Consider the following 15,862-nt stretch of genomic DNA (forward strand, 5'->3'; position numbering starts at 1 on the left):
CCGGAGGAGGAGGAGATGGAGGTGAGGCTGCTCCAGCCCGTTCTGACAGAGCTCGGCGTGTTTCTGAGCAGGGCTTGTTTCGCTCTTCAAAGCAGAGCTGGGCTTTCTGCTGCTGGTGGAGCTGGGTGGACCCATGGTCCCCTGCAAAGCTGGCGGGGTCCAGGTGCTTGCTGGGAGAGCAGCTGGTGTAAATAGGAAAAAAGCTTTGCTCATAACTTCTGAAGTTATTTCAGAGACGAACCTGAGCTCTATGCGGACATTTAACTGCCCTAAATCTGCGTTAGGGGGTTGGGGGCAGATCTAAAAGGGAGCTTCACCACGAGGAGAAGGTCTCTAATGCTGTGTTGGAGAAAAGCGCTGGGTGCTGAGCACAGCTGCTTCTGCGCCCCTGCTGTTGCTCTAGAGGCGCTGGAGCTCACTCTGGGATGTTCTGGAGGGTAATTTCACCACGGACCTTGCCAGCTCTCTGCAAGGTCCTGGATTAGAAGGTGGCTTGGAGCCACAAGGTAAGGGGTGATTCCAGGGCTGGGTTTAGCAAAACCCATCAGCCGGTGCTTGCAGTTGGGGTTGCAGGGTGGAAGATTAAAGGCGGGGGGGGCTTTGCTCTGCGGGCAGGGAGAGCTCTGCCCCGAGAGGGGCTTGCTGCAGGGGAAACCCGGGGGCTGTCCCCCTCCCTGGCTGCCTGGGCCTTGAATTTCCCCAGGAAAAAGGGGTTTGGGTTGGTTTTTATTTTGGCTTTCTCAGCCGAGGACTGAAGAGGGCCCCCCGCACACGCTGCCTGCCCTGCCTGCGGCCGTCCCAGCGCCCATGACACTGCTCCGGCTGCGGAAAGGCACCGGGACAAGGGGAGTTGCGGGGCCGGTCGCCCCGTCCCGGGCAGCCGCTCCTCACTGCCGGCGTGGTGGGATCGCCGGTACCCTGTGCCAAAAGCGCAGACCGAGGGGAGCTCAGGGCACTCTTAACTCTGTCTCGACCATTAGCAGCATCCAACACAGTTTTATTTTGTAACTTAGGTTACTTGAAGTACCTGCAGCGCTGCCACTTGTGGAAATGAAGCCTTTATTCTGGATGACGTGAGAAAGGCTGTGCTGCCTGCACCGTGAGTGCTGAAATGAAGCAAGCTGACCCTTCCCCTGGACCTAAAGCAATGTGGGAAGGGGTTTCTGGCATGTTAGTCCACGTGAGTCCTAAAAAACCCACTGTACTGTGTCTGTCCAAGGCAGAGATGGCCTCTTACACCCTCCACAGATGTGGTCCTTGTGCCTCAGACCCCCAAACAGGGGAAGTTTTTGAGCTGCCCTCGACGGAGCTGCCTGCAACTGCTGTGCAGGTGATCTGCTGCGAGGGACTTCCAAATTGCTTTGCAGTCACCTCCTGCCTGGATACCAGGGACCAGGCAGTGCTGTCGCTGCAGGGCAAATAAAATAGGAGGCCCGAACGGGGCAGTCTTGTGCCGACTCTTGCTGCGTAAGATCCACAAGCCACAACACAGATCACCAGTATTAAAGAGAACGGATTTTTTGTTCTTGGCAGTGTCTCAGTGTGGAAGTGTGTTCGCTATAGCTCAGCTCTGCAGCATAAGCCTGACTGGAGCAACTGGGCTGATACTGGACAGACGGTGCTCTCCTCAGTGATTTCCCTGCCCCTACTGGCAGTTCCCCCATTTGCTTTATAGCTGGGATGCTCATAGGTAAGCTCGGGAAGGCCAGACCTGTGTTTTGGAGGAGACAAGTCACAAATAAGAATTCCTGATTGACTGTGATCCCTGGGTGTTTGAAAGGCTCAACTTTTTTGGAGCTCAGTGCTGCCCTGTCTATTGGTGTCACTCAGATTGAGACCTGAGACACTCATCACAGCAGTGGGCCAGTATGCTCCAGTACAGACAACTGTGTTAGTCTGTGCTAGTGGGCTGCCAAACGAGGGGAGGTGGCAGAGCCGGACACGGGTGGGATTTCCAGCAGGGTGGGCTCCCAAAGGCCCTGCGAGGAGGAGGCAGCGCTGGGTGCAAGTCAGCTTTCCGTCCCAGTGTGTTCTGGAAGGTGCTGGGTGCAGCTGCAGCTGCTGGCTTGGGGCCGCTTGTCCCCGCGGCTCAGCTGTCTCCTGCTTCCCTAAATAGAAAGGGAAAAGGGTCTGAGCACTTGATGGGGGTTGGCCATCCTAGCCGTGGGCTTTTTTGGCTGGAAACCACCCCGTTCCTGCTCCCCACATCCTGTGCAGCTCTGCAGGTAGAGGGAAGTTGGGATTTGCCCCAGCGGGCGGGAGAGAATCCCCCCCTCTCTGCAGAGGGGTGCTGCCTGCTTGCACGCAGGTGCCCCCCCCCAGCTGGGCTGGCCGCCAGGGGCCCTGGCTCGCAGCCCTCCCCAGGGACTATATAGCACGGGGGGACGGGGACGGGCTGCATTGACAGGTGACACTGACAGGCAGCAGGAGCTGCCAGGTCCTGCCCAAACTTGGAGCCGGAGACGAGCTCTTTCCTGAGCTGTACAGACTCTTTGTGGTGCTGGCAGACCTCTTTAATTATTTTTTTTCCTGTTTTTCTTTCTTTTATTAATTGACTCCTAAGGATCTGCAGCCGTGGGAAAAGCTTCTGAGAAGCCACAGCCTTGAGGAGCAATTTAGGTCTTCATTTTCAAAACTCTTCAGCCTGGTAAGCTGCGTTTATTAATGTGTGTGTTAATTATACGTCTGTCTCTTGGTGAAACTCAGCTTGGTGGAGTAGGCAGGTGACGCTGGTGACACAGGCAGATGAAAAAGGGACACAAATCAATGTTTTTTCCTTAAAGCTCACCAAATGGAGGATCCCATCCAGCTGAAAGAAGAGGGCAATAAATACTTTCAGGCCAATGACTACGAGAAAGCTGTTCAAAGCTACACTCAGGCCATCAAGCTGAACAAGGACAAGGCGCTGCAGGCAGTGCTGTACAGGAACAGGGCAGCGTGTTTCCTCAAAAAGGTGAGAAAAGCTCCTGGCTCGCCTGGGCAGTGCTCAAGGGGAGAAGAGCAGAGAGGCAGCCAAGGACACTCACCAGTTGTGGACTGGGTGGCTTGTCGAGTTATTGAATAGGGGCTTTGCAAACTGGTCTGAAATGATTTGTTCTGGGCTTGTCCTGGAGCAGGAAAGCTGCCTCCCTGCTTCAGTCCTGATGGGGCTGAGCACACCAGGTCAGCGCAGAGATGGTCCCGCTTAATCACTCTGAAGCCAAAGCTTTTGGCAGCCAGCCTGCTCCACGCTGACAAGAGAGCTCTGGAAGCCTCGGGGTGGGCTGCAGAGGCATCGCTCTTGCTGTCTGTCCCAGCGCAAGAGAACCAGGCAGAGATTTAGCGAAACAAAAAGTTATTGGTATCTGTTCCAAATTGCCCCAGCTCCCTGGCAGTCAGCTTGGAGCGACCTGCTGTGAGATTTTAGCAGCTTGCTTGCATGTTCCTGATGTTCACCAATCCAGAAGTGACGCCAACCCAGACCAAGCTGCAGATAGGCTGTGTGAGTGTTCCCTCTTCCTTCGCTGCCCACGATCTGCCACTGCAGCACCGTATGTTGTCTCACCTGCATCACGGACCTTTTCCTCTTCCTTTCCATCAGTGATGAAAAGGCATCTAAGCCCCCATCTTTCCTTCTGTAGGCTGCTGCTGGCCTCACTGAGGTGTCCTGTTAGCAAGTGGGAACAGAGAGGTCACAGTGTGCGTCAGCAGTGGGGACATGCCCTGCTATTCCACTGCTAACAAATGGCTTCTCCCCTCTGGTTTAACAGGAGGAATATGCCAAGGCAGCCTCAGATGCATCTAGAGGTAAGGAGGGGGCTGGTTTGAGAGAGGAGAGCTGTGTTGCTGGGTGTGCTTACTCCAGCTTGCTCTCACATCTGCTTTTGGGGCGCTGTGGTCTTACTTCTTGATGTCCACTAACACCCACGTGCTGAGGCCACGTGGAGGAGGTTCAAAAGAAGAGGTACCAATTCGGTGTGTTGGTGCAGTCGGTGCTGATCAGGTCCCAGTTCACTCAGTGTTAACAACCACCACGTCCCAAGGAGCTGTAGCCACTGTAAAGCAAGTCACAGTTTACAGAGAGGATTTCCAAGAAGCAGACTCTGATGCCTGATGTTTTGCATCACTTTCCCAGCTATTGACATCAATGCTTCGGATATCAAAGCCTTGTACCGGCGCAGCCAAGCTCTGGAAAAATTGGGCAAATTGGACCAAGCGTTCAAAGATGCTCAGAAATGTGCCACCATCGAACCCCGCAACAAAAACTTCCAGGAAACCCTGAGGCGACTGGGCACCAACATCCAGGAGAAGGTAAATGCCAGGGGAGCAGTCCCAGGTTCACAGACCAGGTGTGGGAAGTCTTTGCTCTGGGTTACACTGATGGATTGTTGGTCAACTGGAAACTCATAACAATGTAAGGGGGTAATTAGGCTCCGTTAGCTGGAAGTTCATACTTGAAGCATGTGAATCTGAGGATCAGGTGGAGTGGTTAAATTAAAAAGTGTGGCAGTTCACTCCTGAGGCTGGCTTGGTCCTGAATGTCTTGGTGACATCCTGGCAAGGAACTGAACCAGCTTTGGACTGGGTCTGGCAGTTGCCACACTGACTTAGTTACCTTTATGGGGTGCTGTGAAGAAGTCTTTGTATCACTAGGTTCTGTGAGGTCTCAGAAACGATGGTTTAGGGCTGGCTCCACCCACACCCACGAGTCTGAGATGGGTAATCGATGCTGATCGCTGAGAAGCCATGTCTATTTTGTTGTTCACATTAAATTGTCTGTGGTTTGCGGGTCTGTGGTGTCCTTGAAGTGACAAAGGAAAATTGCTCCTCGATTTTCTCCCTCTGATGCTTCACCCACTCTCTGTTGGCACAGCTGCGCATTCAGTTCTCCACGGACTCGAGGGTGCAGAAGATGTTTGAAATCCTGCTGGATGAGAACAGCGAGAAAGAAAAGCGAGAAAAGGTGAGAACTGTCCTGGACTTGCCAAAAATGCTGTTTCATGTCAGACGTTGCACTGAGGAACAGAAGACTCTTCCCTTCCCTACCTCCCCTGGATGGAGGACGAGGTAAGGAGCTTGGAGGTGAACTGCACTTGGAGATAATGGGAGGAGAAATGTCCCAATGAGGCATCACCCCTGTGCTGAGGGAAGGTGGACCAACCTCCCAAAATACCAAAGGTAGGGTCAGACTGGACTTCTGCTCAGGCCCATCTCTGCCACCTTTGCCATGCTTCCTTCCAGGCAGTGACCCACTTTTCTTGGGCAGAGCGAAGCTGGTCCCCAGATTCACCTGGAGAAACTGCCTGGTGGGGTCTGAGCTGGTCTACTGCATCTGTCAGGAGATGGCCGCCCCACAGCTCCCACCGGGACATCCCAGAGCTGCCCAGAGGTGTGCTGGAGGCTGCTAGCAGGGCTGTGCCACTGACCCCTGGTTCTCCTGTCTCCCATCCAGGCTGCAAACAACCTCATAGTCCTGGGGCGGGAGGAGGCAGGTGCTGAGAGGATCTTCCAGAACAACGGGGTCAGCTTGCTGCTGCAGCTGATAGAAACCAAAAACGCGGAGCTGATCCTGGCAGCCGTGAGGACGCTTTCCGGCATGTGCACAGGACATAAAGCTCGGGTGAGCAATGGGGTGCTCCAGACTTTCACTGCTATTGCCTTGCACCCAGGGGAGTGGAAAATTTCAACAGTTCACAGTGTTTGTGAGCAGTGGGGATTTCTTTTCTTCCTTCTGGTTCTTGTAGAAAAAAAAAAATGAAATCCTACAAATGAATACAAATAATTATGTAAGTGAGGTTAACACAGACTGTTGAAACTGCTCCTGTTGCTGTGCTCCTGATCTCCAGGGTCAAAGCTGTACGTGCTCCCTACAGTGCCTTCGTGTGTGCTGGTGAAGTAAAACTTTCACCAAGATGTTACCACCGAAGTGGTGGTGAGCATGGCTGGGTCAAATCCAAGTCCTTCATCAGAGGTCTCAGAAAAGCAACAAATAACAAATACCTTTGGGAAAGTTTTGTCCAAGGCTTAGATGAGGGAAAGCAGGGAGAGTCTGCAAGGAAGTTAAGGTTCCTGAGAAGGGTCTCAAGGCAAGTCCCAGGGACCTCTGAGCCAGCTAATACCTTACTGTACACCAAGGCAGTCGTCATGGTGTAAAACAGCTCCTAAGAGGTCCTGTCTGTGTTACATGGTTGGAAGCAGGAGATGGACATGCGCAAAGTGAACGTACGTGTCAGCGTAAGAGTGCAAAGGAGCGGGGGAACTAGGGCACAACAAAAATAAAATCTACTGGATAAAAATCCAGCGCAGTGGAGACCTATTTTCTGTTATTTTCTGTTATTTTCTGTTAACTGTTGTCATATGCAAAAAGGATATTCTGCAAAGCCCTCTAGGTCAGCGTGTTTCTGAACGTGCCTCTCCCAAATTACTGATGTGCCATCATCCACGGGGACAGGCTGCATGCTGACACTGGGTTTGCTCACAGCCAGGATGGGGTTCGTGCACTCAACAGGCTTTGTTAACAACCTTGCATGAGGGCCTCTTCCAAACCCAGCCATGCTCATCTCAACATCCTCATTGGAAATAGTTGGTTGCATTACTGGCAAATCTAGAGTTTTAGGAGTTGTCTTATTATAAATGAAAATAAGGCTGGAAAAGCAAAACTCTGCCTTGTACTGATTTGGGATTCACCCAAGAAAACACTTCCTTGGTACAAGCTGAGGCTGACTTTTCTGAATCGTGCAGGAAGGAAAGGCTCGTACCCCGCGCTAACAGCTACTCTCTCCTTTCGGGGGCCAGGCCACCGCCATCCTCCATTGCCTGGGCATCGACAACATCTGTACGTGGATGTCTGTAGACAATGAAGAAATCTCCCTGGCTGTCTGCAACCTCCTGCAGACCATCACTGACTGCTTGCTGGGCCAGGGGAAAGAGGAGCAGCACGGGAAGGAGGAGGCCGTAGTGCTAGGTAACGGTGCATGACCCGGTGGTCCTTCAGTCTTGCTGGAGGAGGAGCGGGGTGAGCAAGGAGGGCTCTGCTCCTGAGATGTCTACCCTATTCCTTATTCTTTGGTGAAGTGGGGTCTTTACCCTTCAGCTGTCCAGGATCACAACCTGCACATAGCTCTTACCCTCGTGGTATTAACTTAAATACCTATGTTCCAGCCACTCGATGGCTTTGAATGGTTTTCACTGGGTTCACCTGCTTTCAAAGATAATTTCCTGTAACTGGCTGCTACTGCCTTGCTTCTGTGTAGATACTAAAAAGGATTTGAGGATGATCACAATGCATTTGCTGGATATGCTGGTCAGTAAGAAAGTATCTGGGCAAGGGCGAGACGGAGCTCTCAGCCTCCTCAACAAGAATATACCAAGGAAGGACCTGAAAGACCATGACAACAGCAGGACTATCTTTGTCATCGACAACGGTGAGTCCTTCCACTCCATCTGGTTTGGGAGAAGTGGAGCTGCGTATTCTTGCCTGAATCCCTGTAGAACTGATCTTCTCTATCAAATGAATCCTCTGGCTTCTTTGGTGCATGCAATCCTGGAGCAAAGTTAGACTTACGAGCAGGAAACAGTTTTAAGATTAAAAGAAAAAAATTGTGCATGAGAGCAAGAACTTTTTGGTTTCTAAAGGACTGATGGAACTTCTCTGGTTAGTTTATTCCAATGTATTTGCTCATCTTAGGAGAATTTGTCTTGGATAAATTGTCTAGCTTAGACAGGATGAGATGAGCACCTGCTGAGCTTGCTGGATCTTAAACTGGTCATTTCTAGGACTGGAAGGGGGTGAGGAATTTGTGCGGGGTGTGTTTTTATACTAATTCCAATGCATTGTGTTACCATTTTGGTGGAAGTTATTTAATTACACTTTAGCAAAAGGAGGGTTAAGACATCCAGAATCACCTGAAAGTCACTGACCTTTCCTCAGCCTTAGAGGTCAGTAGGTTTAATGCCTCCTGGTCCAGCCAGGGACCAAATGCACAGCGTTGCTTTTATCTCACTCTGAGAGCTGCATAAAAGCCTGGTGCTGCAAACCTGTAATCTCACCAGCAGAAGCTCCTCCCCAGTAAATATCTGTGTGCCTTCTTTGTGTAAGGCTTAAGTGATTAGGCTGCAGAGTAATTGAAAACCATCCAAGCTGGCTATGTCATTAGAAGAAACAAAAAAATAGTGTTTTGCATTTTGTACAGACCCTCTACCCTCTAACAGCTGTATCACTCCATTGTTTCCAGGCTTAAAAAAGATACTGAAAGTGGTGGGTCAGATTCCTGAAATGCCTGACTGCCTGCCGCTGACAGAGAACACCCAGCTGACTGCCTCCGTCCTCCTAAATAAACTCTATGATGACCTGCGCTGCGACCCAGAGCGTGACAACTACCGGGTGATCTGCGAGGAGTACATCAAGTGAGTCAGGGCTGGCTTACTGCGGCTGAGCTGGCCCAGAGGCACGGGAGCAGGAGGTCTTAAGGATGAGATGAGGCACTTGCAATCCACTTAGATGCCAAATTGAGGCCCTGGGAGATAATGATTTGCTTGAGATCCTATTGGATACTTCAGCTGGGATCCTCAGATCCCTGCACTGTACTCCTCCCTGCTGGATCACAGCCTCTGCATGAATTTGGGCTCAGCTGTGTCCCCCCTGCCGATACATTTCAGCAGTGGAGCTCAGTTCCCGCTCTGAGGGAGAAGGATGTTCCTGCCCAAGGGAATAAGAACTGTAAGAAACTACTGTTCCCCATGCTATTCCCTCTATCCCATACAGGAGCAAAATCGACCCACAGGACATGGATAAGACCCTCCATGCCATCCAGATAGTGTCTGGAGTTCTGCAAGGGCCCTTTGACTTAGGCAACAAGCTGCTTGGCATGAAGGGAGTCATGGAGATGATGGTTGCCCTGTGTGGGTCCGAGAGAGAGATTGACCAGCTGGTGGCTGTGGAAGCCCTCATCCATGCCTCCACCAAGCTGAGCCGGGCCACCTTCATCATCTCCAATGGGGTGACGCTCCTGAAGGAGATCTACAAGAAGACGAAGAATGAGAAGATCAAGATCCGAGCCCTGGTGGTAAGGGTGGCAGCCCCTGCCTCTGTCGCCTGCCACACTCACCAGACTTGGGAGTGGGGGGAGGTCCTGGGAGCATGTTGGGTTCACTCACCTCAGCTGGGGAGTGGTTTATGGTGCTTCCCTCTGCAAGGAAGGGGGAGATGCCAGACCAGGAGACCACGTGGATTATTGGTACCTTTGAAGGCAAAACTGGTTAGTTTTCCATTAAAGACATCCAGTAAGAGCACAAAAACCTCACTTTGGTGTGCTACAAGCTGAACGATCTGCTGGGTATTAGAATGCTTTCTCTTTGTTAGAACTGACTTCAAACTTCAGATATGGGATTAGGCTGTTTTGGGGCAGCAATACTAGAGGATTAACGAACATTTCTCACTGGTGTACCCTCTTCATCCTCCTCAGGGTCTCTGCAAGCTGGGCTCAGCAGGAGGTACAGATTATGGATTGCGGCAGTTTGCTGAGGGGTCCACTGAGAAGTTAGCCAGGCAGTGCCGAAAGTGAGTGATTTGTCTTTTTTGTCTTCTGTTATAGAATGGTTTGCGTTGGAAGGGACCTTAAAGATCATCCAGTTCCAACCCACTGCCATGGACAGGGACACCTTCCACCAGACCAGGTTGCTCCCAGCCCCATCCAGCCTGGCCTTGAGCCCTGCCAGGGAGGGGGCAGCCACAGCTGCTCTGGGCAGCCTGTGCCAGTGTCTCACTGCCCTCACAGTGAAGAACTTCTTCCTAATATCTGATCTAAATCTCCCCTCTTTCAGTTTGAAACCGTTACCCCTTGTCCCATCACTCCCCTCCCTGATCAAGGGTCCCTTCCCCACCTCTCCTGCACCCCCTTTCAGCACTGGAAGGCGCTATAAGGTCTCCCCGGAGCCTTCTCCTCCCCAGGCTGAACACCCCCAACTCTCCCAGCCTGTCCTCACAGGGGAGCTGCTCCAGCCCCCTGAGCATCTTCGTGGCCTCCTCTGGACCCGCTCGAGCTGGTCTGTGTCTGTCTTGTGCTGGGGGCCCCAGCGCTGGACGCAGCCCTGCAGGGGGGGTCTCACCAGAGCGGAGCAGAGGGGCAGAATCCCCTCCCTCGACCTGCTGCCCACGCTGCTCTGGATGCAGCCCAGGATGAGATGGGCTTTTGGGGCTGCCAGCGCACGTTGATGGGTCACGTTGAACTTTTCATCAACCCGTTGTTCTAACCAGAACAACAACTGTTCTGACCAGTTGTTCTATATGTCAACTGTTGTTCTATACTTTGCAAAATACAAGATGTTCCTTTCCCAAGAGATCCTGTCCACACATTGCCTTCATTTACTGTTGCTGCCTGGCAGCTGACAGTGCCCCCACAGCCATTGCACTGGGACCTGGAGCTCCTCTGTGATGAAGCAACCATATGCTCCTCCTTCCTCAATATCCAGATAAACCTCCCTCACTCAGTTCCCATGTGAGACACCAGGCATGGTGCCTCCCTCCTTGCCGGAATGGTACAGCCTACTCGAGTGCTATCTACAATATCTGCAAGTACCTTTTGAAGGTGAATTTACCAGGTGGAGCTGGTATGAAGTTAGGAAGTGACTGAATGGGTGGACATCGCTGCTGGCACTGGATAGCAGGGCATCAGGTGTTTCATGTGGTGGTGAAGGTAAAGCAGTGCTGAGCAGCTGTCCTGGTCTGTCTTTCCCTGCAGCATTTAGATCCCTCAAGTTGGACCATGGGAAGAAGGTCATGTCTCAAGGGTAGCATCCACAGTCTTTAGGAGCTGCAGCAGAACCTGGGGGCATCTTTGGGCCTGCAACAGTCTCAATATCTGTTTTTCCTCCCTCCTCTCCCAGAGAAACTAATCCTGGCTCCTGAGATGATAGAAATGTGGATGGTTTTCTCTCTTCCAGATGGTTGTGCAACACCAGCATTGATGCCCGCACCAGGAAATGGGCTGTGGAAGGGCTGGCCTATCTAACCTTCGATGCGGATGTGAAAGATGACTTTGTTGAAGATGAGCCAGCCCTGCAAGCTATGTTTGAATTAGCCAAGGTCTATGACCTTACCTTGTTCCCTCATTCCTCTGGTAGCATCAACTTCTCCCAGCTCTCCAGGCCAACACTGTCTCCCCAGGCAGGAGGAGCTGTGACCCCAACCCCTCACCTCTAGTTCAGCAAAACTTCAGTTTTGCCTGTGCCACGGGGACACCTCAGTGTTGTTGTCATCATGCTTTTCTCCCAAGACTGAGGAAGGTTGCTCTTACCTTTACTGCCAGCAACTGAAAACCAAAGGCACCAAGATGTTGACAGCATCTGATGATGTCAAACAGCCTGTTTGACCATAAAAACTTAGGTTTTTCCCTGCTTTGGGCTATAAAGATGGGGATAAGCCTAAGAGCCCTTCAGCTAGTGCAAACCACCGTGATGGCAGTCTGAAAGGACCTGTTTCCCCGCTGTGTCCTCACCCTCACATAAGCTTTTATTTTTCTGTGCAGACAAGCGACAAGACTATCTTGTATTCTGTGGCTTCTGCACTGGTGAACTGTACCAACAGCTATGATACCAAGGAGCTGGTCCCAGAACTGGTACAACTGGCAAAATTCTCCAAGCAGCACGTGCCTGAGGAGCATCCGAAGGTAGGTTGTCTACAGCTGGAGAGCTGGGAGGAGATGCTCAGATCTGAAGACCTTCTTTGGTGTATCCATTGTCACAGACCTCAGGTCTCTTGTCTCCAAGGCTGAAACTGCATTGCTCTTCAGCCAGGCCTGGCTGTAGGCAACAGGATGGCAGCTGCTGCAGGGCTAATCCCTTTCCAATGTCCCCCCTCAGGACAAGAAGGATTTTGTGGTGAAGCGGGTGAAACGGTTGCTGAAAGCCGGCGTCGTCTCTGCCTTGGCCTGCATGGTGAAGGTGGACAGTGCCATACTGACAGACCAGAGCAAGGAGCTCATCGCCAGGTGCCTTCACCACTCTTGGGGGAGCCAGGAGTGCTGGCCAGCCCACGTGCCACGGAGATGGGCGCCTGGGCTGGCTCTTGCTTTGTGAGATGGTGCATCCTATCTGGGGGGGAGGCATGAAAGGGGGGCGGAGAAAGGATTTTGAACCAAAGTTTTTCTTAAGCAATGTCAAAAATATCCATGTTCTGACCTTGAAGCTGGCAACAGAGCTGCCTTGCTAGGATGCATTTGGAATTTCTAGTCCTCTGTACTGGGTTTGGCCGGAATAGAGTTCATCGTACAGGCTGGACACTTCTTACTTCAAAACCCACCTGGACACGTTCCTGTGTGACCTGCTCTAGGTGGTCCTGCTCTGGCAGGGGGGTTGGACCAGATGATCTTTTGAGGTCCCTTCCAACCCCTAACGTTCTGTGATTCTGTGATTTGTTGTTTCCACTTGGAGTGCCGTGGGCCCTGGGTTAAACATCTGGAATTTTCCTGGTGGATCTGGCACCCCTGCAAAACCTTAGCCCTCTTCCATGAGGGAAGTGGGTTACTGCCTTCCCACGTGGCTGTTTCACTAAGTGATGCTGTGCTTCTGCAGGGTGTTCCTTGCCTTGTGTGAAGACCCCAAGGACCGTGGGACCATTGTTGCTCAAGGCGGTGGAAAGGTGATTACTTTTATGTTTGCAGCCCGACCTGATGTACAGTTAATGTCTGTTGGGAGCCTGCAATGTGTCTGCGGTGAGGGAAGGTGACAGAAAAGCATGAGCTGTCTTGGTAGCCCCTGGGGCTCAGACTGACATTCCAGTCCTATCTCTGCAAGCCTCCAAAGAAGCAATCTTCTTCAAACAACTGTGTGTGAGCTACAAGCTCTGGTGTGGTGCCTATTTGAGAACAAAAGCAAGACATCACAGTGGGCTGCAGTCCAGACCCATTTCTTCAACAGACACATCTTTGGGATATTTTTAACTTATTTTAGTGTACTAAGGCAATCCTGTAAATCTTCTCAGAGGCATTGAATGCTTTCCCGTGTGTCACTAGGCCCTGATACCTCTGGCCATGGAAGGCACAGAAGTTGGCAAGATAAAGGCTTCTCACGCTCTGGCAAAAATTGCTGCAATCTCCAATCCAGACATGGCATTCCCAGGGGAGAGGGTAAGCTTAAAAAATATAAATTTAAAAAAATCATGGTAATTCCATTAGCAAATGAAAATTGCGAAGATCTGAGAGCAGGAAAAGCAGTGGCATGCCTTCTCTTCTTAGGTGTACGAGGTGGTGAGGCCCCTTGTCAGCCTGCTGAATACTGAGAGAGATGGCCTCCAGAATTATGAGGCTCTGTTAGGTCTCACTAACTTTTCAGGAAGAAGTGATAAACTTAGGTGAGTTTAACTGCTTTGTGACCTTCTTTCTTCCCCAGGAGTGAATGTGAATTTCAGACGCTTTTCTTGTAGGACTATGAAGACTGGTCAGCCTTTGGCAGAGCTACAAAGGTCTTGTAACTAAAAGATTAATAAAATAGCCAGGAAGAGAAGAGTGGCACATTTTCCTCTAGAAAGACATGAACCTAACCTGCATTAGATAGGGAATGAACCGTGTGTCCTGAGCTCCAGTGCTGTGGACACTGGTTGGTTTCAAGGCCTTCCCTGTCTGCAGTTACTATTTTATAAGTTGGTTATTGCTTGTTCCATGATGTATTTTATTTGACTGCTCTTCAACACAGGATGAAGATAGTCAAAGAGAGGGCCCTGCCAGATATTGAAAACTATATGTTTGAGAATCACGACCAACTTCGACAGGCAGCCACAGAGTGCATGTGCAACCTGGTGGTCAACAAGGAGGTAACTCACTGGGCATCTCAAACTTGACTGCATGTACCAGTTTGTGAGCCACTGTGATGCGGCATTCCTAAATGTTTCATCTCTGGATATCATGGGGTTGGGTTTTTTTAGGTCCAAGAGCGGTTTGTGGCTGATGGAAATGACCGGCTGAAGTTGGTGGTGTTGCTGTGTGGTGAGGACGATGAAAAAGTCCAGGTTGCAGCGGCTGGAGCTCTGGCCATGCTTACAGCGGCACAAAAGAAACTCTGCTCTAAGATGACTGAAGTGGTAAGACCATAAGTGATTATGGGCAGTGTAGCCATATCCTTGAAGGGGCCTGGCTCCGTCATGAAATTGCCTCTCAAAAGGAAAATGTAGTCCGTCAGTTTGATAATGAGGAACTTGGTGAAGTTGAGACCTGGGCGTGCATGCTCCTAGTCCACCCTGCCCAAAGTAAACCAGCCTGCCTTAGACTTCACCTCAGAGCTGAAATATTTGTATCTAGCCATTCTTCAAGCTAGGTTCAGGGTGGTAACTGTCAAGCAAGGTTAGAAATGCAGAATATTACTCTATGGGCACTTAAAGCTTTTGATAAAAAACCTGAAATGCAAACCTTGTTTCAGTCAAAAATGAGAAGAGCGTGACAGATAACCTATTGAGCTTTACAGGTCCCAAAACATCTCCATTTCTTGCACAGATCTGTAAGTCCTGAGAGCTCGGACCTTGCCTAGCTGAATATTTGTGAAGAGCTGTGGTTGAGAACTCGTGACCCCTGTTGTGTTGCACACACCCTGATGTGGGACACTAGGTCCTGTTAGAATAAAAATGATTGATTGGGCGAAGGAAGGGCTCAGGAAAATCAGTGCGGAGAGTGGGTGGTCTGCTCCTGGGCATCTCAGCTGTGTCAATACTGGGATCAGGCTTTGAAAAGAGATTATGCAGCATCCTGAACACAAAGGGTGTTTCAGGTGGTGCTAGTGCCATGAAATCGTCTGCCTTTAGCATAACAAAAACTGCACCTGAAAGTCTGCAGTCAGGTTTCCTTAGCTATAGAACCAAATAACCACACCTGACATGAGGATTGAAGAGGCAAGTCCCTGCCCCCCCTTCTGCTGAGGAATGCCTTGCCAAACTTGCATTCTTGGATCAGGTATTCTTCAGATCGATGCTAATGATCTCTCTCTCCCTTGAAGACCACCCAGTGGCTTGAAATCCTGCAGAGGCTCTGCTTGCATGATAACATGGAAGTGCAGCACCGAGGACTCGTCATTGCCTTCAACTTGATCAATGCTGACAAAGAGCTAGCGAAGAAGCTGGTGGAGACCGAGCTCCTAGAGATCCTGACGTACATCGGCAAGAAAGAAGATGACCCCAAGCAGCAGCACATCATTAATGCAGCGCGTGATTGCCTCACAAGGTGCATGGATTATGGGCTGATCAAACCTCTCTCTCGGGCATGAGGAAATGAAAAGCACCAAAAAAGGCTGAGTGGAGAAAAAAAGCTGCTGAGAAATGTGGAAAAGTGAGAGCCATGGGGAAAATCTAGTGCCATTGTCAAGGCATGGAATAGTTTGGGGACAACTTTGGAAGATCAGAAACTGTATGAGGAAAAGGGGGGCGTTTGCCTGGGGAATTTGTAAAGTGTGCATCTGAGTAATTCCCAGGTGGTGTAAATCCTTTCTGTGCCCCATTCAGCTGATAATGCTAAAAGCTTCAAGGCCCAGCTGTAAAAGAGTTGGTTGTGTTGGAAATGTGCCAGGGGGCTGTTGGAAGGAAACAGCTGAGCCGAAATCTGTCCTACAGCCATCTACAGCTCCTGGTCCTTCTGGAATTCTTACCAATGGTGGAACAGAGAGGGTTAAATGCGTTCTACTCTGGGGTCAGGAAATAGGTTGGGTTTTAGCTGTGTGCTTTTTTGTTCATTTATGGTATCTTTAAACAGCCTCAAGTGGTGTGCCAAAGTGTGAGGAGGGTGGATGAACTGAATAAATTCACTACTTTTTGTTCCATGTGGAATTCCTGTTTTGCTTTTATTAAGCAAATGGAGAATCTAAAGTAACTCCCACTTGCAGCCTTGCACCATACCCAGGAAGGTGG

The 15,862-nt window shown here is 50.7% G+C and overlaps 1 protein-coding gene across 1 annotated transcript; it reads left to right on the top strand.

Moving 5' to 3' along the window:
* The first annotated feature begins 2,791 nt into the window (after positions 1 to 2,791).
* On the top strand, positions 2,792 to 15,772 carry UNC45B (unc-45 myosin chaperone B). The gene is made up of 19 exons (XM_086475014.1): positions 2,792 to 2,953; positions 3,750 to 3,786; positions 4,115 to 4,290; positions 4,853 to 4,942; positions 5,432 to 5,599; positions 6,775 to 6,943; positions 7,233 to 7,403; positions 8,214 to 8,385; positions 8,744 to 9,044; positions 9,444 to 9,538; positions 10,921 to 11,062; positions 11,505 to 11,645; positions 11,839 to 11,966; positions 12,550 to 12,616; positions 12,990 to 13,103; positions 13,212 to 13,327; positions 13,669 to 13,786; positions 13,898 to 14,053; positions 14,959 to 15,772. The coding sequence occupies exons 1-19, from the start codon at positions 2,792 to 2,794 to the stop codon at positions 15,223 to 15,225; spliced, it is 2,790 nt and encodes a 929-aa protein (XP_086331140.1). The 3' UTR covers positions 15,226 to 15,772.
* Positions 15,773 to 15,862: the final 90 nt, after the last annotated feature.

Source organism: Leptosomus discolor, chromosome 18 (genome assembly GCF_034619465.1).
Source record: "Leptosomus discolor isolate bLepDis1 chromosome 18, bLepDis1.hap2, whole genome shotgun sequence".
Taxonomy (NCBI): Eukaryota; Metazoa; Chordata; class Aves; order Leptosomiformes; family Leptosomidae; genus Leptosomus; species Leptosomus discolor.